This window comes from Betta splendens, chromosome 9 (assembly GCF_900634795.4).
Source record: "Betta splendens chromosome 9, fBetSpl5.4, whole genome shotgun sequence".
Taxonomy (NCBI): domain Eukaryota; kingdom Metazoa; phylum Chordata; class Actinopteri; order Anabantiformes; family Osphronemidae; genus Betta; species Betta splendens.
In genome coordinates this window covers 8,597,245-8,623,894 of record NC_040889.2, presented here as the reverse complement: position 1 = coordinate 8,623,894, position 26,650 = coordinate 8,597,245, and the positions used below count along the sequence as shown (strand labels likewise).

The window sequence follows — 26,650 nt, the reverse complement described above, 5'->3', positions numbered from 1 at the left end:
AAGAAGAGCTTCTAGTAGCTTCATGGTATGAGCCGGTCCTGTATGGCTCGCAATCATGTAAATGAAGAAGGCAGCTGTAGGAAATGCAATTTATTTGCAATTTTTTAATAACATCATTCCTCAGATAAAAATGCAATGTTACAGGAATATACATCAGATATTAATTTAAAACTTGCTTTCAAGGGACCATACAGTCTAAATATACTTTTTCCTTTTTTATTTACTGGTAGCGTGCGTTATAAGCAAGACAGACTCTGTCACCAATGACAGACTGACAAGTTACAGATACAAACTGTACATTACTTATTTACAAATCAACTTTTTGTTTGTTTTTTTGTTTCACTTTTTATTGAAAATAGGAGTAGAAAAAGTGATTGAATTAATATTCTGATTTATTTCATTTGTATTCTTTCTCTCTCTAAAATCTAAAATGAAATGCATCAACAGAAAGGAAAAAAAATCAAGAACTCTCAATTAGAAAATTGAAAGAAGTAGAAGAAGAAAAGGGTGTGTCAACCGTGAGACCGTGCAGTCGTCACCATGGAGACAGATGGTAACTGAGGAGCCTAAATGATGTTGGGCCAGCGTCACTTAGAAACCTCAGAACCAATGGAACCCCTCGCACAGTTGAGGGTAAGTGGCTTATGTTAGAGAACTCAGAAAACAGCCACCTGCCTCCAAAGCTACCGCAAGCACAATAATACACTCTAGTTCATTTTCTGACCGTAAATAGTGCTGTTATTAATTTCTACATTTAACAGTAGTGTCACTACTAATATTACAACAAACTGGTCTCGTTGTGAACATCTCTCTCCCAAAGAATAGTCCAGAGAATTAACGACAATCTTTCCCCCTGACAGAAAAAATAAAAACAAACAAACATCTTAATCCTGTCAAAGTCCCTTTAACACTTTGCATGAGTTGTGAACTAAGACTATGAACAAGATTATAAGACACTACCGACTAGTGGAGACCAGAGCCACATAGCCCGACAGAAAAGCCTTCGTTGCACACGACTTTACATGGAGCTGTGGACCGCGTGCTGTTGAATCGTCAGAGTCGCACACGGCCGGGGACGCTCTGCCTGGAGAGAAAGTTTAAGTAACGCCTGCATGCAGTAAAGAGGTGTTTCCACGTAACTGAGGGAAGAAAACACTGATTGTACATGACACTTGCGATGTCCCCACGAGGACCAGGTCATTCAGTAAAGCTGCATTTACACACACAGGCATACGAGGAGCACTAGTTTCTAACTCTTAGCAAGGTGGAGCCACATGGAATCGGGACCTGTAAAGATCGAGTGCGTCAAGAAAGAGTCAAAACCAGATCCTGCATGGCTGTTGTAGTCAGAAATAAATATCCAAACACTAACCAGTAGCTTCAATCTAACCTCCAAATACAAAATGAGGATTTCCCAAACACCAGTAAGAGCATCGCTGCGTCCTACATTCAAGAGATGATAGAGTAGAAACAATTACCATTCACGGTGCGAGAGGATGAGCAGATGGAGGAGGAGGCAGCGACAGAGAACGGGTCGCGTTCACACCAGAACCACTGACAAGGAGTCTGCATCATAAAGCTACTGCCACACCTCTAGAGCTGTTAGCTGAAGTAAACACTAGCTGGCACAGAAAAGCCTCCTCGGCCGGCCGGGCCGAGGGTGCAGCGTTCTTTTTCTTCAGGAAAGTGGTGCTCGTGGTTTTGTCACATGTGCAAACAGGGCTCTCATGACGCATGATTCAAGTAAGTGTAAGATGAACAATAACACAAGGAGTGAGTGGACAAACACCATCCTTTCCAGGTCCTTACAGTAACACTTTTATGTTCACACAGGGATGCTGCTGTAGGTGCTGCTACACAATGGGTGAGTTATATTCAGCTACGCTATAAGTTACTCCTAAATCTAGGGGGAAAGCACATGTTGTCGAGCAGATTCATAAAAGGACTCACGAGCCCCAGAGAACACGAACGGGGGTTTGTATCTACTGAAAACAGGTCAAATCTTCCACTTGGTGACATCTTCACATGCGCCTGTGAGATTTGTCATGCATGAAAATCAATAGAGTTAAGAAGAATTCAAAAGTGTTATTAGTGCAGTATAACAGGAGGGGAACTTTGAATACTGTCAATTACCTTTGTTCGGACTCCCACTGCATGTGCTGCACAAATCCTGCTTTTACAAAGGCAAATGTCCTTCAACCTAGTACAAACATTCAGCTGATGATAAAGCCGACGGGTTTGTGCTTCGGGTCCATTACTGACACGCTGTCCTGTGTGGAGACAAACAATACATCTACAGCACCTCTAGACCCAATCTGAGCATCTTAGCCCCAAACAAGAGTCATTTTGATCACTGCAACATCTCACTCCATACTATCTTTTAATACTTTATATTAGAGACATAGTTTTCATAGATAATAGCTAAAATATAAGACACTTGCAATATAAACCTATTCTTGACAATATATTTGCTTTCTTTCTTTCAAAGCTTTCATCACCATCAGTGACATCAAAATAAATCCTTAGGACAGGAAAACAAGGAGGCGACGCTCTGCTGCTCTCCTGAAAAGGGAATTCACGTCTCAACTGGATTCAGACAGACTAATGAGAATCCTACAGCGACAGGCGACGCTGATTTACCTAGAATCAAAGAAAAATAAATCTATATTCAAAATAGTCCTCTTAAAATATTTTTTTTGTCAGAATCAAACAATGACCGTCAAACGCTCCACTTTACAAGAAAATATAACATACATCTGTTGGAGTGTTGTGGATCCGAATGGGGAGATCCTCGCGATCGAGACAAGAGGAGTTCCTGCTCTCAAGCCTCACGCTCTGAAATCAACAGGTTTAAACACACAGCTCTCGTGTTTCGTCAATGTCTTTGTATATACTGAGCAGCTCAGTGACTGTCAGGTACAGCAGCTACAGCTCTTCTGTTTAATCTCTCTCTGACGCCAGAAGCTCAGGTTCTCCCAAAATCCATCTTGGAAGAAGAAAGAGGCTACATGTTATCATGGCTCAAAGCATAGAGAGCTTCATTAACACATCTGAAAAAGCACAACAGTGTAAAACTGTCTGTAGATATTTCGCTGATGTAGGACTAGTTAAAGAGAGACGAGCCTCTCGTTGCTACAGTCGGAGAGTGTCCAGACTTTGACTCGCAAGGACAAGTTGCTGGTAGGTTAAACGTCCCTCAGCCAATTTAACAACACAAACAAGAAGCACGATAAGCACATGAGGCGTTGGGCCTTTTTTTAAAAACGTGACCAACGCTAGACGGATGTCAGGAGTTGTATCACCTGTCATGGATGGAGAAGATCAAGCCATATTTGTGTGGACTGAGAATCCAGTCTGGGAATCACCTCTGTCTGCTGTGAAACCTGCCCAGTGCTTACATGCCATCGAACTATACAATGTTTCTTCTGTAGTAAATAGGAGGATACATTCCCTGCTGGAAACTAATGATGTGGGACTGTTCATTAAAAACATACCGACTATTAGTCAGTAGGCCTATATAACACACATTATGACCAATATTTCATTAAATACATTCTCTAATACTGTAAGTGTTGCCCCTTTCCTTGCTCTAACATTCTGGTGAGTAAATATGATATATTTCTATATATTTTGCTATATGTGTTATTAAAAATATACAATCGTTGCCTAGTGGTGAGACAAACCTTGTTCTCATTCACATGACTGACGCTTCTATCCCCTGGAGGAGCCCATACGCATAAAACATTATCCGAAATCCAAACATACAACCCTCAAAGTAGCCTCCTACAACCACACACTGTCCGGACAGAAACCAGGCCGGCTTCTTCGTCTCTGCGTTTGTCTGAGGGAGGAGTAGGAGCTTTGACTGCACCTTTGGAGGCGGCGGAGGAGAGTTTGACCACTGGATGCAGGACGGACAAACAAACACCCATACAGTACGTGACTAGAGCTATGGCCAGGTGTAATTAGCTTTAAAGGGGAACTCCACACATTGTAGAGTAATTACCATCATGGGTACATAGAAGAACTGTGGCATGATGATTTGGAGCCATCTCTGACTGATACTTTAAGACAGTTTAAATGTTGTGTGAAAAGAGAACTTGTAGAAAAATACTACAGGTGGATTTTGGGTAATGTTCTTTCTTCTATACATTCAACTCTAAAGCCCTAAACCTGTCTGTTACATGCTTAAGACCAGCTTACACTTAGCTTTTAATCCTGTAGATGCTTCATACTGTTCACTTTGTGCTTGAATATAACAACTAAGCAGGTGTAGAGGCTACTTAGTGCTTTCTGTGTGTGTATTTGTCCATCCTGAGTCCGAGGTTTTAACCTAATAGTATTTTTATGCTAAAACCACAAATGATAAATAATTTGGTCCATTTCATTCAAGTTGTTCCCACTGGTCGGTCTCCCACGTCAGCAGAGGAACAAGTACAAGGTGGAGACAAAGTGAGACGAGAGACTGTGGCAACACAACGACAAGGAATCAGTGACACCTGCCAGAAAACAGCAGTTTGCTATTTATCCCATGTCTCGTGGCATTAATAATCATAATCTAAATATGACCTCTATCCTTTGCAAGGTTAAGAACTGATAATTAAACTGAGGCAAGATTTCCAAAATCATTTTCCATCATCGTCCAAATAGCTGCTGTCAACATTCACATATTAATGTAGAAATGCAGAGCTTAGTAACTATTACGAAAGCAAAATAAGATAAGCTACTGCCATAAGGTGATAGACTAGTGAAATACCTCATGCAACACCGCAACACATCAGAGCTCCATCAAGTAACAAGAAATAAAAAAGAAAAGGAGAACTGGAAATGAACTGTAAGAACAGCCAACAGTATTGAGTCAGGAAGGAGAAGTGAAGCTGATGCTGCTGCTGAGCCGCCAAAATAAACCATCAGCCTCTCGGCTGGTTGCTAACCCACAAACACAACAACCTGCACTCAGGCCACTGTCTCAATACGCATTGTTGACTTTGGATGCAGGTCCATCGCTTCTGATACCAGAAAGATAAATAAATATAGTTTGCTATACTGCACTTCAATGTACCTGATTTCAAGTATGATAGGTCGTCTGGCATGGACATGGCTGAGTCTACTTAAATGTACAGCACAGGAAATTAAAAATCTTGTGACATTGTACTTTCTACTATATTTACTGGGGGATCCTTGTATACAGTCATTGTTATTGCATTGTTTTTGCATATCTTGTGGGATGTAGGATTACACCCACTCATACCATTCTACTGTAACACAACACCTCAGAACTCATGTTAACCTATATAATGTATAACAAACACTGCAATGCTGCTTCCGTCCACACGGGGGCACCACAGGTCTTTGAATCTCTCCTGTGTATAAAAGCGAACAGCATTTAAACAGACACGACTGGCTCTGTTTTGGCACTTCTGATACACATGGACAGTGTTGGGTGTGACTAGGATTCACATATACCTCGGAACTAGATTCTGGAGTGGCTGCACGTTTACTATATTCTGTGTCCTTCTGTGAGAAAGTAAGTGGATCTGAACTTCTAGACATTTATGAATGTTATTACACTTTGGCCAAGAATCTTCCTATTGTAATTTAATCTTGGATTTAAGTTACTACTGTCATTTGTTACATAGTTTCATTGATGGCTGTTATGTTACTGGCTGATAGGAGTCCACTGCAGCAGCTTGGATACTATTTCCACTACTTCACCATTCAAAAGTCTCCCTGTAAAACTTAGAACTAGGAAACTAATAGTTAACAAGTAAGTAATACATAAAGTAAAACATAAAACCATGACCCACTGAACCGATCCCAAATCTACCATAAGAACTTGCAGTTTGAACAGTAGAGCAGCTGAAGCTTAAACTAACACACACTAGAATGTAACCTGTTAGCTTCTGGTACCAACACCACAGTGCCTGTTTTAACGAGGTGCTTTAAGGACAAAAGAAGAAAGGAAAGCCAAATAATACTGGACGACAGAAATGCCATGAAGGTTACAGGCGTCTTTAGGTTTCCCAGCACGAGCATAACCACAAAAGAGCAACAGCCACTGAAACACATTCAACATTCACATTCAGTTTGCATAATAATGTCAGAAGTCTGTTACTGGCACAGGATGCAGTGTATGGCGATGTGCTCACCCGTACCCTTCCACGCCACAGTCCTGCTTTGCTTAACACGTAGGAGCGAGTCAGAGCAGTGAGTCCATAACGGTAAGAAGTAAAGTGAGGACTAAGGGTCGTAAGCTGACGTGTGTTACCGTGTGGGTGGAGTCTCCTCTGGTATGATACAGACTTTCAGTCAAGTCCTGGGGTCTCGTTGACTGTGCACCAGGACGACAAATGTCCAGATTAGTATGACGCCTCACACCACGAGCTGATTCTGAGTGGGCTTACGTCCTATAAAGTAACACCATATTCATTTTGTAAAATAGTTAGAAATACCTAAATGAGACTTGTGTCCTGTGCAATGTAAAGGCCTGAGTACCAAACCTGGCTATGGCAATACTGTGGCCACACTTGTCTAATGTGAAATATGATCAAGGACCAGACTAGATTAAAGGTCAATCATATAACTAGAAGCCATTTCAGATCTGTATCCAATACTTTAACACATCGACCCAACATTTAGCATCTAGTTATTATTATTATTTATTAAGTGGATTTCTGGTGTGTACTATATTTTGCTGTAATCAGTTTTACCAGCATATTATAATTCAGACTCAGTATGAATAAATCATAATGTTTTGTGACGTGAGCAAACCTCGGCCAAAGAAATGTGATCGAGAGGTCTTGCAGCATCTGTACACCAGCCCTAAAAGTTCATTTGGAGTGAAATACTGACTGGATGGTGAGATCGTGTGATTGCAGGGTGTTACAGCCAATCACACAGCGCGTCGCCCCCCCCCCAGGTCATACGAGAGGGGGGCGTCACTGTGGCAATACAAATTTGGTGCTTCAACCATTCGTAGCAACCGTCCATGAAGAAAGAAAGCAGCAATTAACAGAAGGCGCAATTACCTTCTAACCGAGCCTCAATGCCGAAACTAATCAAGACTATAAACGTAACTGTCACTGTGACCTTAGGGTTAACTACCACTGAACAGAAAAACAGAGAGGTTTGCAATGACTCATCCTCAGAGCTAGAGTGGCTTCTGACTCTGCAGCTTGACTACAAAGGAAATCGTGTGCTAAAAAAATCACAAAGCTTTGGAAGCATGCCTGTCCATGGTAACCCTGTGTTAAGGAGGCCCATAATCACACACACACACACACACACACACACACACACACACACACACACACACACACACACACACACACACACACACACACACACACCATACTTGTAATGCTACCTTAATTTACTGTCTATGCTTAAAATCAGCTTTTTAGAATAGATAAGTAACCACTCAAACACTGGCAAACGCACACGCATACAAACACACGCTCGCTCGCACATTTTTTTCTCTTCTGGGAAAAATAAATAAATAAATAGATACAATCTGTAAAAGGTGCATACTGATAGAGAGAAAGAACCCTCTTTTAGATACACACACTATCTCACACAGTCACACACTCATGCATCCTGTACTAAAATGCAGACACACGTCCGCACACACAAATATAGTTATACACGCACACGCAAACACTACGCCCTGCTTCGATACTTAAAACCTCTTAAAAGTCTTCTAAAATAAACCGAGCAAAAATACATTTATAAGACCAGCACCCCGATTGTGCAAACAAATCAAGGATAAATTAAACCAGTAACATCATGAATAAAAAACAAAATAGTCATGGCTAGCCAGTTTTGCACAATATTGAACTGTTAAATACATAGTGGGTGTGGTCTGTAGAGAGTGTGTGGCAGCAAATCCCATACTATTCCACGCTGAGAGGAAGAGGAGGGTCTTGGAGAAGAAAGTGAGGTTGATTGATGGGCCGGTCAGGTATGGATCCATGCCCAAAGTCTGTTTACTTTTCAATCAGTCACTCCCGTGGTCTCCTCCACCCTTCAGTCTCTGTCGCCCTGTTTGACGCACACATCTCCCCAAGGGCTGAAAAAGCAAAAACCCAGCGATGGAGGGAGAGGGATGGCGGTATGACCAAAGAGGAGGGAGGAAGGAGAGAGGGAGGAGTGAGGAACGGCAAGGTATGAGGCAGAAAGGCGGCGTGCTGTCTATGCTTAGCCACCACATGCTCCTCCCATTTCCTGCTTTAGGCAGGAAGTGGGCGTGACCAAACAAGGAAAAGCAGCCGAGGAGGAGCGAGGCCAGATCGAGGTGACAGACGAGGAGAGTTTGACTCCTGCTGGCGTCTGGTTGACCAGCTGAAAAAAGAACTGGCGAGAGTCCCTCTGCCTGTGCCCGCCTAAAGCAGCCCTGTTGTGGCTGTAGGTCCATCCCTCAAATCCTTCCACCCGTGGCTTGGGGTGGTGCATCACCTTCAACCCAACCCTCTGGCTGGCAGGGCTGTGCTCCGATGTTCCTTAGCTTTGGAAGAGAAGGAGAAATAAGATTTCAACCAGGGTGTTCCTTGCCCTGTTGTACAGCGCTTCAGCATCAGTGAACCAAGGAGGAGGAGTTGGTGTGGTCAGACTTAAAACTTTAACTGACCCCCCTCCAAAAGCTGGTCTGCTGTCCCCTACCTGGCTTCATGGCAGCCAGATAAACAACAATGACACACACTAAAGTAGGCATAGAAAATGAAAACAAACACTTTCAATTGCAGAAAAAACAGCTTCCTGCCTCTCTTCCTCCCGTTCCACCTCTTCTTCATACTCTGTCCTTTTTTGCCCGTCTCTGCGTTTCTGCTCGTCACACTTTGAGGACATGATAAAACTGTGAGGCACTTTAGAGACACACTCAGACGTGTGGAGAGCACACACATACACATACAAAAGAGAAAATCATAGGTCGCATACGCGCACAGACATACACTCGGATAGTACAGAGTATTGTGTGGTATGCTTTACTAGAAACATTCACACACACAAACTCATATAACGTGACAAAGTCTTAACCAAGTGTTGCGTCACTGGCCGCCATCGCCCAGACTAGTTACGTCTGACTAAGAGGCAGACAGGGTGTGTGTGGGAGAGGTGGGGACAGACAGAGCCAGCCACAGTGCAGCTACCGGCACTGACAAGCATCAGTCTCTGAGGACGTCAGAGGGAGCCAGCCAAACATATCCAGCTGGCTTCTACAAACTTGTCACACACTCCGAATCATCGTCCTCCAAGAGCCCGCTGTTTCTCTGCCGCGCTCCTCCAACCGCAACCGAGCTTCTGTGGTGCTCCTCCTCGCTCCCTTCAGCCTCTGCCTCCTCCTCCTCCTCCTCCTCCTCCTCCTGTCCTCTGCTTTCCGCTAGCAGCTCCTGCCGCTCCTCCAGAGAGGACGGTCCATGGACAGACGCTCGGCTTCCTCCAGCCTCTTCCTCACCCTCATTTGGACTCAAGCTGACTACTCGGTCCATGTGCATTGCTGCTGCTGTTGTGTGAAAGGGTAGGAGATTGCCATTGGAGCTGTGCTGGGAGGTGGAGGTGGTGCTAGATGCAGCGTTTGCAGTGGTGTCGCCATTGAGGATGCTGTTGGCAGCGTGCTCCATTTCCTCAATGGTCATGTCGCAGGCGTCGGCCAACTCAGCTTTGGTCGCCTCGATGAACGACGAATCCTGGGCAAAGTGACCCAAACCCTCTGATATTAGCACCTTGAAATGGAAATTGGAAAAAAGGTAAGTGGAGATACTGTGGTACTGTGAATACATGGATGGAGTGGGTTTTCACCCGAGACACTCACCGCCTCTACTAGGCTGCCTGCGCTGCCATGTGACAACAAGCTGGAGTCCTTTCCCAGTAGTGAGGGCACCGTGAGCGACACTGGCCGAGGTCTTTCAGTAGACACAGGGACACTGGAGCTGGGACAAGGGCTAGACCCTCGACTGTTTCCATTACTGTCACTGTACCTGTGGCAGATTATGGATACAATAACAATCTTCTATCAACATTACAATAATTGTAACCTGGGTCGGCAGCTCCGAGTCCTACCAGGGCCCGCAGTTGACAGAGGGTAAGCTAGTATTAAGCTTTTCATGGGAGTTGGAGCCCTCGAGCCTCAGAGAGGGCACCCGCTGGTAGGAGGCATCACTGCCATGACCTACAAAAACAGACAGCAGCATTAACATTTAGGACAAACCTTCTCAAAGAGCACAATGACAGAAACACCCTTTGATCCACTCAAATATACAGAAGATGTTCTTCACCTGTGGGACTGGCTGGAGGCGTGGAGCACAGCCGGCTGAAGAGGGTAGGTGAGTGACTCCTTCGTAGAAGGGGACTCAAACCTGCCACTGCCAAAGCCTGGAGGACGAGGAAAGAGAAGAGCGAGGCTTGAAAAGAAGCAGTGAAGGAAGACTATGCCTGCTGGTTTATGTGTGTCCAAGTGTGAGTGTGGTATTTGTCTTCTACCTGATGATGTACAAGATGTAAGGGAACCGCCGTCTTCTGCGACACATCTGGCCTTGATTGTCTCCTGAGACACTCCAGATGGAAGGAGGATCTACGGCCTGAACCCAAACCACACATATGCAAACACACATAAATTCTAAAATGTAACATGTAATAAGTTAAGGAATACTTTTACCTTTGTAGCTGGTTACTCACCCAGAGAAGTGGGACAGAGGAAGACTCTCCTCGGAGACTGGCACCCTCCTCCTCTTCTCTCCTCTACCTCCTCTCCTTCCTCCATGGGAGTCAGCTGCTTACATGCTTCATCATGATACACCAGCCTAATGCAAACACACAGGAGGTTGTTGTGGTTGTTGGTGGAAACTAACACAGATTTGGACATGCAAATGCTAAAAACGTTTGTCTGTTAATGGACAGTACATGTCAGAGGAGAGAGAGTGCTCATCCTTGTGGTACTCCCTGTCGTCGCCGTAGCTTTCATCGTATGTCTCCTCTGTTGACCCTTCCCCTCTCTGGATGATTGGCAGACGGCTGTCACTCGAATCCGAGCTGCGAAATGCAAACACAACACAACAAAACCAAAACAGACAAATGAACAAAGAACATGAACACAAACACAAAAGGAAGCTATTAGCAAACAACTTGTAAAGCAGTTTAGAATGAGAGACATTATTGCATGTAAGAATACGTAAAAGGAAAAAACAACGGTTAGAGAAGAAGGTGAGCGAGGTGCAAGAGCAACTGCAACTGTTTAGTTAAAGCAACATGGTAAAAAGCGTTAAAGGCAACATCTGGAATATGACAAACTGATGGCACAACTGAGGTGCCGGCATCTTTAAAAAAACAACCTTAGGACAGACAAGATAGGATCTCATAACAACTAATGAGGTTCTAATAGCTAATACTTGGAGAGCAGTACTGAGATCTAGGCCTACTGGGAAATTAAAGAGGCACTGTTTATGCTGTGATCATCTTTTAAAATGAAGGTCAATCAGGAATTGGAGGCTAACCTACTCATCTAGAAGCACATGCAAAGTCTGCAATAATCAATAGAATTTATTGGTTTGATTGAGTTCACAATTTGCAGGAACCAGAGCCGAAAATGAGTTGGGAAATGAAGAGCTAAAAACATGGTTAGTAGCATCACTCTGCATATAACCTGTGTGTTTCTTGTCCCCGTTTCTGTAACACATCTGTTTGATACTCCAGATGTAAGCTTTAAGGAGACATTTTGACATTTGAATTTTACGCTATTCTACTTTGCCAAATTGTTGCCAATAGACATCAACAAACATTCCCAGCAAACTGTGTAGTTTGCATTTAGATGAACATTACAAACACAACTAACTAATTTTTGTGTTTTCTTTCGGGTGAAGAGAATCTAAATCAAATTTCTGAATGCCAAGATGTCCCTTAATTGCTAGCTATACAGTAATAGGCTTGGTAGCAAACTCTGGGTTAGAATAGTATTTAGATTAAAAATAAAACTTGATTGCTTCAAAGTTTTAGCAATTCAACACTAAATGTAATATATACAGCTGATTTGTAAGTAATGTTTTTTAGGGATTACTTCTCTCCCAATAAATATCAAATGAAATACACAAAATGTGAAGGCCAAGAATTTCAAATGCTTCCATATTAATATTTCTACAGAACCAATAGACAAAGAGCTGAGACCATGTCCAACCCAGACCTACCGTAAAAATACAATAAAACAGCACCATCAAGAGCCCTGGATAAGCAAGGTTTGGCCATGTCGACCAAACACTATCTCTGGCTTTGGTAGCTTCGGTAGCAGATGTTATCGTAGCAGCATGTACTTTGGCTTTAACATTAAACACGCATAGCAACAAGTGTCACTATAGAAACTTGATAGCTATGCAATTGTGCATTATGAAGCCTTTTTGCCTGCAGTTTTCCCTGGCAACATACCGCATGAGGGAGTCATAAAAACACGTCCTGCTTGCCACCAGATTAAAAAACACAGGGGAGAAGAGGAAGGAAGAAGGAAGTGAAAGAAATAGAGAAGCCATTTATGTCCATTGTTCATCAGCTGGCTAGTTTTATATATGTCAAGAGAAGTAATCATGCTTCCTTGGTGCAAATAGAAAGCTAACACTAATATAGCTAATATACCAGGCAATCATGTTTAACAACACAGCCAGCTGTCTGGCCAGCACCCACCTCTTTGGAGGAAAGCACCATGCAGATCTTGGCAGCAGGATGGGAGTGAGTGGCTGCCCCGTGTGCCCATCCACGGTGCTTATGGATGGGCTTGGGAATCGACTGATGCCCTTGGTTGCTACCCCAGCCATGCCAGTGTTATTGGCATTGTTTATGTTGGCATTGGAGCCTGATGACGAGTAAGAGGAAGGGGTGAACGTGGTGGAGTCCATGAGCTTCTCATGGGACGGGCTCTCTCCTTCACAGGGTGAGCCCTTCTGGCTGATATGCAAAGGACGCTGGGTAGTGAAGGACTGTGGAAAGGATGCGCGGCCATCACTTTGATTATAGTAGTTGACGTGATTGCCAAACAATCCACCCGTACGCTGTGGCGTGAGAGGAAAGGGCAACAAAGAGTCACAGATAGATGGGAAAAATAGAGAACAATAAAAAGACAGAAAGTTGGCATTAGTCAAAACATTTGACTATGCAGTCACAATTATTTCAGTTACATGCTTTATTAGCAGCAACAAAACTGTACCCAGCCATAAGGAAAATACAAAGCAATGGTCTTATGTCAAAAACCAATGAGAGGTGCAATTTGAAGTTATTTGAGAAATTTGGATTTCTGGTTAATTCATGTTGCCCTATTGGTTTCAAATTATGTTACACACAATTAAGTGAATGTAACAAAATTATATAGCAAACCATGAGCATATTAATGTAGCGATGATAGTGAAAATGAAAGGCTGGTGACTAGCTTGACTCACCTGTTTGACATCAAGGATTGTATGTATGTTGTGTATATACAGTATGTGTGTGTTTGTGTTTGCGTGTGGCTGTTCCGGTGGTCAGTTCAACAACTGACTCCAGTAGGTCCTTTAGCCGGTAGCAAAGCTTTGGTGTGAAATGAGGCTTCTCTGAACACCTGAGCACATGCATGTGAGTTTCAAGCTGGCCGGCGTCTGTCTCTCTCTGGAGAGTGAGTGAGGGTGTGTGTATCCAACCTTTACCCTGAAGATATCGTCCTCGGATGCAGCTGACACAGGCTCCTTCAGGCCTTTATCCAGCTCTTCCTCCACAGTCAGGTCTCCAGAAATGGCCCTCCGAATTTCTGGGCCTATGTCATGCAATGTCCGCAGGCCAGCCTACACACAGACAAAAGTAAAGTGGATGAACTTAGTGACTGACTGTTTACACTGTTATCAGTGCTCTGAATCACAGTATCTATACTACCAGAGTGCAATCAGAACAAAAAGCCTTTTATGTATGTCACATATGTTGGTGTACCTGCAGAGAAAGGGCGGTTTTTGGGGGCACCTTGGCCACCAGCCCTTGTTCTTTCCTCTTCTTAAATTTGCGGAAATATTCTTGGATCAGGAAGGTGGCGTAGAACTTCCCGACTGTTACCTCATCATCTGAAGAAAAATGAATATTATAAAAAATATGCTTATTATTAGGAGTCTACTGTATCACTAAACAGGGAGTATGAAGCCATTTAAAACAAAATGCATACCACCAGCAGGGGGCACTACTTGATCCAAGAGCTTCATGCTGGTTCTTTTCCAGATCTTCTTCACTATTGCTCTCAGTTCCTCATTGGCCTGCTCCAGGTTACCTGCACAGAAGGTCCTCTTTGTTCAAAGTAGCATGACTGGTTGTTTCACAGTATAACATTACTTTAATAACACACACGTGCAGCCAAATTACTGGTCAGTAAATTGTCTACAAGCTAGTATCCCTATCAGTCCTACTGTTTGTAGTAGAAGTACCTTTTACATATGTTGATAAGAAAATTTCTATTCATACAGCTAAGTGTCCACCCTCATGTGCGCGTGTCTAGTTGACTGTAGTGACAAGTTTCATGCTACCTTCCGTCTTGATCCTGAGAGCTGTTCTGACCAGAGCGAACAGAGTGGCGTTGAACATCACTGTTCCATCACTGTTCAGAGGCATGTTCATGGACACCAGACGCTACAAAGTAGAGTAAAGTAGAGGTAGATGTCCAAATGGTATCATGTTGACTTTTGTGTGTGTGTGTGTGTGTGTGTGTGTGTGTGTGTGTGTGTGTGTGTGTGTGTGTGTGTGTGTGTGTTTGTGTGTGTGTGTGTGTGTGTGTGTGTGTGTGTCTGTGTGTGTCTGTGTGTGTCTGTGTGTGTGTGTGTGGTTACCTTGCAGGCCACCCTGTGGGGACAAAGCTTTCCAAAGCCAAGAGGAGGCTGAATTCTCCGAAGCAAAGTAACCACATCAAGATGCTTTATTCTGCCCCTATAAGGGGACAAGTATTAAAGAGGCTGCGAATTCAAGACCAGTAGATGAGAGAATGATTATTCAGCTCATTATTATAAACCTACTTAGCCTCAGGGTCATATTCAGCCCAGATCCTCTTGAATTCATCGAGATGATGTGGCCCCAGGATTGACCAATCACGTGTCAGGTAATCAAAGTTGTCCATGATGACAGCCACAAACAGGTTGATGATCTTTACAAAATCAGAAATGTATATTTTAAATGTACACTTTAAGACATTAAGAAACTGCATCTTTCAAGTTTTGTGGGTGAACTCACCAGAAAGGCACAGAGCATGTAGAAGCTGACAAAGTAAATGATGGCAAACTGGCTGCCACAGTCCTCGCTGGATGTGCTGTTCTCATTGGTCGATCCTTTCTCACATGGCCGATTGGTTTTGCACGCCAGCATGATTTCCTGCCAGGCTTCACCTGTTGCACATCTGATATACACATGTGCACGCACGTCCATGCAGATATGCACACACATGGACAGATAGGCATGCAAACAACCACACAGACACACAGGATCGTGGGTGTGCGTGTGTATGAATATAGCCATGCAAGCATTTATTGTCACACATAAACACAAAGACAAAAACAGTAAGACACAAGTGTTAGAGAATAAAAACTGCTTGTAATAGTATAACAAACATATTATATGACTTTCTAATTACCAATATTAAACTGTATGCTCAAACCTTGCGCAGATTTATCTTCCATTCTGAATACTTCTGCACTGTTTAGCTTTTTAGTTGCATTTTGTCAGGTGATTTATGATGGGATTTGATATTTCTGTATACATGAAAAATTAAGTATTTGCTAGATTTATATCATATTCAAGACTGCTAACTAAAACTATTATAGGAATACTTTTGAAGTATCCAAGGACAGCGTCTCCCTGAATGGAAGAACTATTCAATAAACTGTATCTCATAAAGGGGTCTGTTCAGGAGCTGAATGGACACAAATCACGCTTAAAATGTTTTAGAAAAAAACAATGAGCTTTAACAGCAAGGTTTAGCAGGAGCCATCCTTTTAGTTTCTGCCCCCCCCCCTTGCATGGAATCTTACCATCATCACTACAACACAGGACAGACAGGTTTCTGGGAGAGAATCCAGGATATAAGAAATATTGTAATCCACTTCCTCAGTGGATCACAATATCAAAAAAACTCAATTATTATCAGATATCTACCAAGTGAGTGTGCAGGTGGACGTTGGATGATTGTTGCCTAGCAGCTATTTAGAACATTCTCATTCCTAATTCCCACCGTTTTGACAGTAACTCGGTATCGTAGTTAAAACTGGCAAAACATTTTCTCACACTAACATTTACACAAAGTCAAGTCACAGAGTCAGATGGATTTAAAGCTTGGCATTTACAGATATTCTGGAAACCCACTCCTGTCTTAAAATGTGAGAGGAGCAGAAAGGAGGAAGATGATGGAGGGAAAGAAAGGAGAGGAGCAGACAATAATGATGCTAAAGAGGGTAATAATCTTCCTCACCTGAAGAGCAGCAGTACTGCCTGAGGGAACGTCTGGAAATTGTTGTTCCTGTTGATCTGCGTGTGGTCCCGCAGCGCTATCTTACCAAACATCTGCACAGGGGGGTAGGAAGTAGCAACAGCACACGGCATATGATGTCAGTATTGATAAAAGGAGTCAATCTAAATTAGAGGCCCGGTGTTCCCAACAAATCAAATCAAAATGTCTCCCTCTCATCATCAGTGACACAAACTATACAACAGTTTTTGAAAGAGACATAGGAACAGACGGAGAGACAGACAAAAGACCAAGCCAGAAAGTAACTAGATATCAAAAGCTATAAGGGGGGAAAAGTGACGAGATGGATGATGTTACCAAACAGGAACATGGTCGAACAGGACTCCAGAAGGACAAAGACAGGTCTACTGAAGGGAGGAAGAAGAAATCAAGACAGAGGGAGTCAAACGAGGAGAGCAAATGAGCTTACCTGCATGCCAATGACAGCATATATGAAGAATAGCATCACTATTAGCAGAGCTACGTAGGGCAGAGCCTGAAGAGAAGAGAGGCACATCAGTAAAAAGTCATTCACAGAACTACGCACCAAGACTGGAAGCGGTTCACTTTCATTTATGCTGTACAACTCAAACAAATCTGCAACTGACTAAAAACATGCACGGTTCAATGTGTGCAATATGAAACCTGATCACATGAACGAAAGTGAACTGCTCAGCAGTCCCGTATGACTCAGCACCAAAAACAATGCAGGACAAATCATCTGACTTTGGAGGAAAAGCACAGTAAAATACAAACTGCTCTCTGAGTTCAGCCAGACGACCAGTCCCATCGTGAACAGACATGGCTAGAAGAGGTGCGTTCACTATTTGTACACACCTGGACAACTGTGTGCAACTGAGCTACTGGCCAACATTACCCTTGTGCCTGAGAGGGCAGGGCCAAGTCATGAAAAAGTCCATTAGGTCACCAACAAAAAGTGTTGAAGTGGAATGAAATATAAAGTAACATGAACACTAATATATTGCTAAGCATTTTATGAGTCTGGCTTGTGCCTTATCCCCTATTTTTTTTTTCAGTTCACTGGACTGTTGCATGAAGTGGCCCATTGCAGCTAACACAAGAGAGAGAACAGAATATTTTCATTTTCCCATTACTCTTTCAAATGATTTAATTTTTTGGTGAAGTGCTTCATTAAACTTACACTAATGCTTAACCTGTCTAGAGGGAATGGCGAGCCTTCAGGGGTTAGTAGGGTTTTTAGGTGCAAAAAAAGTAGAAGAAAAACTGAGGGGAAAAGAAGAAAGGAAAAAGTATATATATTTAAGGGTTTTGACTTCCTGACTATAATCCCCACTCTAAACCAATTCTCCGTTACCTCACATCTTCCCTCTTTTATATGTCATCTGTAAACAGGTGAAGATAATGAGGGAGGAGGAAAGGATAGGAAAGGTGGCTTGTAAGACTTATCATAGAATAAAAATGATCCAACCCCATATGACTTAAATTAAAATTCTGGCATTATTTAAAAAAATCTATTCTGGATTTATTAAGCAGATGACTACGTAAATAAGTCACTACATTTAAACAGCTGAAATCTGAGTCTTCTGCCATCTCTGTCCTGTGTAGACCCAACCTCCTGTACTAGCATGTTGTGTCCGGTTCTCCCCTCACTTGAAAGGATTTGATGAAGGTCCACAGCAGGGTCCGAATCCCTTCCCCGCGAGACAGCAGCTTCACCAGCCTCATCACGCGGAACAGCCGGAAGAAGGTAATGGAGATCCTGGCGTTCTCTTCAGAGTTCTGCAGTCCCTTTTTGGTGGGGTTTGGTGTTTTTTTTTTTAGAAAAAACACAGGACGCAAGGGGACACATGCAGATAGGTAAGGGGAGGAACAAATTCACATACGCACAAACACACACACACACAGGCACACACACATACGTAAAGATGTCATAAAAGCATACACATGTACACAAAGATGCAAAAACAGACACACAAGTAACAAAAATGCAGATTTCCATCCACACATGTGGTTGTAAATATGCAACATACACACACACACACATACACACACACACATACACAAAGTTAATAAATGGAAATCAGCGTCCTACAAAATCCCATCAAAATCAACTGACAAGAGAGATCTGGGAGAGAATCGGGCAATCATGCTTGGTTTCGTGGCTTCATGGAAAAATCACATGGCAACAAAGAGATCCCTGATTCCTCAAGCTGCTCAGAACACCTGATCCGTCCACTGTTTATCTGTGCAAACAAAGTCCATCAACCTTCAAGAAACTATCCTAAAAAACCTTTACATGAAACCACACACTTGTTACTTTGTCATATTAGAATTAAATCTATCCTTTTCTGACAAACCAACATCTCCTGTGCTAAATCATCAAACTAAGCTGAAGGATTAGATTCTTCTGGAGAGGACTTACGTTGATGGAGGGAAGACATTTCATAAATCACAGATAATAATTCACAACAAATACGGTGAAAATCCTAGTCTACAGGGAGCTCCCTGTTTCAATAAATCATTCAGGCAGGCTAATTTTTTGTCTGTCACAGAAACCGGCCACCTCGAGGACAAATGGAAGCAAGATGCAATTCAGGTGGATAAAGTTATTACAGTCGAAGGCTACGATCTCACACAGGAAAAACTGGTAACTGTTCATCACAACAATGTTTTTAATCGCAAGTTTTGATTTTTATTAGGCAAATTTCCCAAGTACAAGGTTGAGAGACAGTAGCTTTTCTAACTGTCTATTGTGCCAAAAGTCCTCCGCAGGAAATAACTCCATGATGAAATATTCAGCCGTCTCTCTGAGTGCTAGTCCAATTTAGAGTTATTTATTTATGCTGCTGCTGCTTGTTCGACGGAAAAAGGTGGAAAAACAAAGGTAACATCGGGATCTGCTTAAAGCACGATGCAGCTTATATGCAACAAGAATAATCTAAATCATAGCTAAACCACAAATGTCAGGAACCAAAGACAAGAAATGCTCAATAAAGCATCAGTTACTGTATCGACCATAACAGAGTAACAGGGACAGTTTCTGTCTTAACTGCATGTAAAGAGTAAAAACACATCCTGGCCACTGAATCTGTTTTTGCCATTATCATTTTTCCATGAAGCCATCCATCCGTCACGCTAAACCCACAGAGAACACACAGTGTGCTCCTAAAAAGAACTTGCCATTCTCTAAACAGCACTGCAGTTTGGGATAACAGATATCATGTTGCTTATCAGAATACTGATTTAGTGTCTAAAAATACTCAATACACATCCAATTTTGGACATTAATGACACTAATTTTAGCATCTATTAATGTATTTTCAAAAGTTCTGTGTCACATTTTTCTGCTGTTGTGTTGACAAGTAACTCAAGATCTGATGTTTGTTATTCCAAACTGCACTAGTAATTTAGCTGAAAATGACACATCCTTTGGAGGAGCATAAATCAAAACTCTGCACTGCATGTGATACCATAACTTGACCACAGTGGGCACCACTGCACCATCGAGAGATTTAGGGGAGTGAGCAGGAGCAGTACAATGACAGAGAAAGAGAGAGAGAGAGATGGAAAGAGAGACACAGAGACTGAAGATGAAGAATAGTTTGAATTATTTAAAATCCAAACAAACAGACTGCATTTTAGACAGAACGTCAGAAAGATTGCTGGGTGGTAGGTCAGTGAAAAATAGTGTGACAGGGTGAAAGTGTGACCATGATGCTTGCAATAGGGTTAAAGCACTTAAGACAAAACCCACAAGGGAAGAGAGAGCAAACTGCATGCCACTGGGTTCCACTTACATCAGGTCTAACATTACAGTGTCCTCTACTACAGTATATAAACGTGGGACATACAGTTGTGGACATGCTGCAGCTTAGTGAGAGATGACACGACACATGAGAAGCCAGAAGTTCTGGATCATACCATGGATGGCGGAGCAGAAGGAGGGATGGAAGGATGGAGGGATGGAGGGATGGTGGAGGAGGCAGGGAGGCGGACGAGGTTACCGTTGGAGCGTACCATTGGCCTTACCACAGGGGGGTGAGAGGAGGAAGAGGAGGAGGAGGAGGACGAAGAGGAGGAGGACGAGGACGAGGAGGAGTCAGCTGGCTTTAAGGAAAGGCAACAAAGATCAGCACCAGAGCAGCGCCTTACTGAGTGTGGGCATGTGTGCGTGCATGTTCAAATACGTAGAGTGAATTTAGCACTTGTCCAAAGTAAATAACTCACAAACCACCAGGCTAGTAAAGGTCCAGTGTTAACCACTACATGGTGGAAAAGTTAAAAGATTTAATGTCATTTGGGCTAAATTGTAGATGTTTTGAGCATATTCCTGCAGATAGACACTGCGGCAATCTTCCACAGGGGCCACATTTCCTTATAAAAAAACAGAAGCTTGTAGGGATATTTACATATTTCACTTCCCAAGCCTGGATGATCTGGGGCAGCAACAGAAATGTCACATATTCCTGTGAATGTGCATGTCTGGGGTAACAGGGGCGCCTCTGTGCCTATCTGTTATTCTTTCTGCCAGCTACAGCTGTAGTACGGTAACAGTGACTGAAGCTTTAGCTTACCTGAGGCTATGTTTACCAAATGCATCTTGGCATTTAAAAGCAATGCCTGCATACATGTTATTCCAGATGATCTTTGACCTGAGAATAGTCATGATTGCGGGACGAATAAATATGCGATGTATGTGTATGTCTGTGGATCAATAGCTGTCAATCAACCTGATTTGGACTTTATTCTACTAACAGGTCAAAGAGTCATGAAACTGTGCAACAATAACAATATATAAGACATGTTATGGTGTTTTTTAGCTAATGGCAAAGCAGATCTTAGATGCTTTTGGAAACTGGAGCCCATCTGTAGACAGACCTCCACAGGTCAAGTCTGATACTGCATTACAGATACTGGGAGTGAACTAGTATTTTAAGCCATCTCAGGATGGTGTTCACTCTGGCCTGGTATTAGCCATGTTAAAATATTACACGGTAAATGCAACCTTACTCCCCTTCTTTTACTGGAAGTGAAGGGAAGAATGAGGCATTCAAAGGAATATTAACAGGACTATACACCCCTTAATGGTCACATACAGTAATCATGTACAGTACACAATGCAACAAGATGAAATATTTTAAATTTTTGTCATTATTACCAATAATTAATAAATAAACGTATGTATTAAAAATCTACTTAATGCATTTTTAACATCTGCACAAACTGAGAAAATTAAAATTTTAAGAAGGTGGAACTGTCTGAGAAAGAACATTTGTGTATTTGAGTACATACTGTATGTGTGAACTTGTCTGATGCAGAAGTCTAGTGTAAGTGCAAGTTACACACAGGGCCAACTGGGTCAGATTAGGTAGAAATAATATCAAACCTCAGATTAAACTTTTTCTCTTATTTCTTATTATGACCGGACACTAAACAAACCATTGCAAATGTGCCAAATGTGGCCCTGGAAGATCTGTGTGCCAAGTGTCGACATAGCCAAAATGCTAATTTGGAAATGAATGCTGGCTGAACTACAGCGCAAATGTGAGTGGCCTTAGTTGCAGCTCACTAAATTAATACATGTGTATTGAACTTGGGCTTCACATTGCACATAATCAAAGCAAATCAGTTCAGTCAGTTCAATAGGTAACATGGGTCCTGACATGTATTTATCTGACTTTTTTTTTTTAATACTGTATGTGGTTTTGCCTCAACATAGTAAAACATAGCTACTAATTTAACTTACACAACAAATTAGAATCACTCTAGCAAGCAGAGCAAAAGACCCATGTTACCCAGCTTGCATTTTAGGAGAGCAAGCAACACCACAGAGAGAAGGAGAGAGATAAACATCCATTAAAGAAGAGTTAGGTGAACTGAAAAAGCTCAAGAAAAGAAGACGGAGAAAAGAAGGAGAGAACAGGAGGCATTCCAAAGGTAGAGAAAGAAAAAGAGAAATAGATGCAGTCCATCATCTGCAAGACACCGCTCAGAGCAAACAACTATCAGTCTCTTCATACTACTTCTACTCAAACCAAACCCAAAAAGCGCAAAAGAGAGACATACACGATATAAGAAGCACCCGCAGGTTGCTGAGGAGAATTAGAGGCCCAAGACGAAGGAGGTATTCTATTTCTATGACCACCAAAAATGCAGCTAATCTAAGTGAACATGCACCCCATAGAGCAGCGAGGTGGGTGCACGCATACGGAATGCTTTGGCCTTTTAATATTTACTAAAGGCAAAGTAATAACATTTTAAAAGCTGGCCTGTTACTGCACGCCACTGTGCACTTAGGGATGAATGAAAGAGAGGTAGTTGTTGGCAGGCTGCTACTATTAGTTTCTAATTGCATTGCTCAGTAGGTTAAAAAGCATGCACTTGTCCTTTAGTGCCTGATGAAATGCAGTGGCAGACTAGAATTTAAAATGTTTAGGTAACAGGGTCCCAGTTCAAAAAAGGCTTCTCAGAACTGAAGTGCGGAGGATTTCTTAAAAAGGAAAAGGAACAAAGGGCAGCTCGGGCACCGCATCGTCCCAGACCGTCGAAAACCACGGGAGAAGAAAAAATAAAGAGATGGGGCATGCCTTTAGGTTAGAAGTGTAAGAAAAATAATGAACTGCACACCATCAGTCAAAATAATCAAACTCCAAACCAAAAGTGCAACTTCATCAACTTGTATAGTTGACAAAGATGTATATCTTTGGCCCAATAATCCTCAGTATGTGCTCGCAAACCCATCAGCAATTATATACTGTCAGTTCCCAGCATATGCTATAACTGCAATACATACAAATTTATGCAAGATTATTTGTCTGTGTGAACAACTCAGCTTTGTGCTCCGATGCATTTATATTTCCATGATCACACATCTAATTCCTAATGACTACAAATAAATAGCAAATAAAATACATTTGCTGTAAAATATCAAAGTATTCCTTCTTAAGCAGCTTTGTCAGCTTCTCACAGGGACAAATAGGTTTCTCATCTAAAGGCACGAAAACAAGTGCTAAGCTTATACACCCCTGGGATACTCTGACCTTATTTGTATGCCTGACTAGCGCTGGCTGAGGTGGAACACGTTGCATTCCACCATGCGCCTGTACACACTTATGCTCTTGCTCAATAGCAGCATGCTTATAGTTGCAGGTATGAGAGGGTTTCATCCACACACCTGTAAATTAATCACGTAAATATAAATCACTGGTGCTCCAGAGGAGCTGCCTTCATGTACTGTACCACAGTGAGATACACTGTGTTTGCTGCTAGTTTTATAGATGAGGCATCAAGTGGAATTAAATGACATGCTGTCCTACAAGACAAGAACCTCCTTCATATAATAAGTGTTTTTGTGATTGCCACCGTGGCCAGGTTGATCATAGCAGAAAATGACTTTTTTTAAGAAGCCAAATAACTGTCCTGCCACATGTGCATGTGTTGTAAATTAGTTGCCTGCCAATGAAAAAAAACACCAATTATCCCTAAAGTGTAAATACGATAGACACTCAACATCTGACTTGTGTTTAGGATATTCATTCTTCTTCTGACCATAGGGTTTCCACGTTGAAAATAAATGAATTCATACATGCATTTACATAAATTTCACGCATCCTGAGTAAATCCATTTATGGATCAAATTGTTCCCCAAGTCTGCACATTACTATAGTTGGACAAAAATGCAGGAAAACCCTGCAAATTCTGGTCCTCATTTGAAATTAAAAGTTTCCAGGGTGATTTAAGTATTTGCTTCATCATCTGCTGGTCAAAACAACATTGTTCTAAAATGGGGAAACACTGCAATCTTTCTTCTTCCAGATGAGTTTGCTTTTTTCTAAATTATATTTATTACCAGGCCTTGATATATCACCTTTACATCTGTCATGCTATGCAGTGTATCATGCAAGGAAAACAGACACTACTCCGATGGCAGTGATAAAAATGCAATAAGAATAAAACAACAAATCAAATAAACTCAGTGTGAAACCAAACAAGTGCAAGAGACAATGCAATAGGTTACACAGACAAATGCAATAGTGTCTGATGCCTAATGATGCTCAGCAGACCAAGTCATAAATACCTATCTGAGGCAGGTTCAAATATTAGAAAAACACAACCAAATGCTGGTAAAGCAAACCAATAAAGGAAACTTTCCTTTACAGCTAAACTGTAAAGAGTAAAACAAGCTGAAGTTAGGAAGGAATATGTCTAATTTCAGGAAATAATATAAGGGGATTAATTATAACTGACTTTGCCAAAACATATTCAGATATCAAAGGATAAACTAAAATAAAACTCAACCTAACTAGATTCTAACTTGCACAACTCCTTCAAAGGATGCTGAGATTTGCTTTGATTGTGCTACAGTACATCTGGCTGATTCGCCTGCCAAACCTGCCAAAGTTCAAATGTTGTGCAGCTTTAGTTTCCTAATCATGTGAACGCATGCGAGATGGGTATCAGCACTTGGTCTGTTTGTGTGTGCGGGAATGGCAGAGCAGGCAGGCAGGAAGGGAGGGAGGGAGTTGAACTACTTACGTTAACCTCAGTGATGGCTATGTCAACAATGCTACCCACAACTATCAAGGCATCAAATGTGTTCCATGCATCAACAAAATAATGCTGCGTAGGGGCGGAAGAACAGAAAAACAACAGAAGAAAAGGACACAACATAAGACATTTAAAAATGGAAAAACAGAACGTAAACGAGAGAGAGGAAAAATAAGATAAAGACAGTATATATGAGCACTGGATTTTTTAGTAGGAGGAGGGGGAAGAATCAGCAAAATTAAATGGCAGAAAAGAAAAGGGACAGTCTGGAATAGATGGACAGCAGAAGAAGAGCAGCAGCGACTGGTCATGCTTGTCCATGTGAGATATACGTCAACAACAAGAACCACAGTAAAGAACATGTTGCAACAAAATCAAAACTGAAAAAACACCCTTGTTGCATCTGGTTAAAAAATCAAAAGACAAATAGGTTTAGTCAGTGAGTTAGTCCAGTTAGTTACAGAATCAAGCTGGAGGACATCTCATAGTTTGACAAAAAGTGTGTGGGGGGGGGGCTGAAATGAACAACTTTGCGATACAGTCAGAGATTAGGAGGGAGGACGCACGACTGAAACCCTTTGCGGTCGACGCTAAGCCCTGCCTGTGTTGCTCCTAGATTTTCTGAAAGCCAAGAAGAAGCTCGACCCTGTTCAGGAACACTTGTTGATAGAGTGGGGGGAATTCCCCACGTCGCAGTGGCAGTCTCGGATTTGAGGATAAGAGGAGGGAAAGATAAGAAGGGAGATAAGAAGAGAATACACAGAGTGGCCACAAAGGAAAGGTTGGAAGAAGCACAAGGGCACAAGGCAGAGAGAAGGAGAGAAGGAGAGACAAGGAAAGGGAGAGTTTGGGAGAGTCATACTTACGTTGATCTCACTGAGAATGACGTCTATAATGCTGCCAATTACGATGAGGAAATCAAACACATTCCAGGGATCACTAAAGTACCCCTACACAAGATGAGGTGAGCAAGAGGAGGAGGGCAAGAAAGGTAGGTTAGAAGGAAAACAACATCTGCTGCCACTTTGCAGGTCTATTAAGACGGTATGAGGCTCTACAGTACGAGTATGCTTCATTCTAATTGGAATGAACAGAATCAACTTTGTTCTTTGCCAGTATCTGTTCATCAGGTGCAGTTGAATCTCCTTCTCTGTTAGGGACGGTGTGTTTAATAGTACTTCTTCATCTGTATATTTCTTCTGGAGTATGGTGGCAGTGATTACACTATAGGCCACTGTTTACTTAGCTGATTTTCAGCAGTGAGTATTTATGAAAAACATCTACATACACATCCTCAGGCCAAAACCGCTTTATTTAGGCTGGTGTGAAATGAGATGTCGTAAGCAGACAGAACTGTATCTAAAAAAGTATTTGCCAGTGTAGACACAGCTGGATTTACACTTGAGCGAAAGGAATGTGACAAACAGATCTTTAAAAGTGGCCTGGCACACGGCCCGCATCGTACCGCAGAACAAAATGCCTCTCAGATGCTGGATGGATGCTTTTCAAAAAATGAAACAGAATTTTGCTGACTCTTGGCTATGAGCTGTTTTATTACATTGTCTCTAATAATAGAAAAACTGCAGGAGTCTGTTACTGTGTGTCAAATGAAGGGTGTAAATTGGTCGTGGAAATTCTAAGTGTCGC

The 26,650-nt window shown here is 42.2% G+C and overlaps 1 protein-coding gene across 22 annotated transcripts in view; it reads right to left on the bottom strand.

Moving 5' to 3' along the window:
- Nucleotides 1-75: 75 nt before the first annotated feature.
- cacna1c (calcium channel, voltage-dependent, L type, alpha 1C subunit) overlaps nucleotides 76-26,650 on the bottom strand; it is a 127,450-nt gene continuing 100,875 nt past the window's right edge. For 6 of the 22 annotated variants that reach the window (XM_055511982.1, XM_029161974.3, XM_055511984.1 and 3 more), the window contains 21 exons: nucleotides 25,870-25,953; nucleotides 20,378-20,563; nucleotides 18,107-18,244; nucleotides 16,905-16,970; nucleotides 16,439-16,530; nucleotides 15,208-15,370; nucleotides 14,994-15,121; nucleotides 14,811-14,907; nucleotides 14,511-14,613; nucleotides 14,156-14,257; nucleotides 13,930-14,057; nucleotides 13,647-13,787; nucleotides 12,661-13,025; nucleotides 12,409-12,435; nucleotides 10,897-11,025; nucleotides 10,672-10,796; nucleotides 10,477-10,574; nucleotides 10,272-10,368; nucleotides 10,057-10,165; nucleotides 9,809-9,974; nucleotides 76-9,719 (listed from right to left, as the gene is read on the bottom strand). In XM_055511982.1, coding sequence (XP_055367957.1) covers nucleotides 9,213-9,719; nucleotides 9,809-9,974; nucleotides 10,057-10,165; nucleotides 10,272-10,368; nucleotides 10,477-10,574; nucleotides 10,672-10,796; nucleotides 10,897-11,025; nucleotides 12,409-12,435; nucleotides 12,661-13,025; nucleotides 13,647-13,787; nucleotides 13,930-14,057; nucleotides 14,156-14,257; nucleotides 14,511-14,613; nucleotides 14,811-14,907; nucleotides 14,994-15,121; nucleotides 15,208-15,370; nucleotides 16,439-16,530; nucleotides 16,905-16,970; nucleotides 18,107-18,244; nucleotides 20,378-20,563; nucleotides 25,870-25,953 — 3,051 coding nt within the window. In that variant the 3' untranslated portion in view covers nucleotides 76-9,212. Of the gene's footprint in view, nucleotides 9,720-9,808; nucleotides 9,975-10,056; nucleotides 10,166-10,271; nucleotides 10,369-10,476; nucleotides 10,575-10,671; nucleotides 10,797-10,896; nucleotides 11,026-12,408; nucleotides 12,436-12,660; nucleotides 13,026-13,646; nucleotides 13,788-13,929; nucleotides 14,058-14,155; nucleotides 14,258-14,510; nucleotides 14,614-14,810; nucleotides 14,908-14,993; nucleotides 15,122-15,207; nucleotides 15,371-16,438; nucleotides 16,531-16,904; nucleotides 16,971-18,106; nucleotides 18,245-20,377; nucleotides 20,564-24,991; nucleotides 25,076-25,869; nucleotides 25,954-26,650 lie in introns of all 22 variants that reach the window. The other 16 variants (XM_029161976.2, XM_029161984.3, XM_029161980.3 and 13 more) reach the window with 14 other exon arrangements.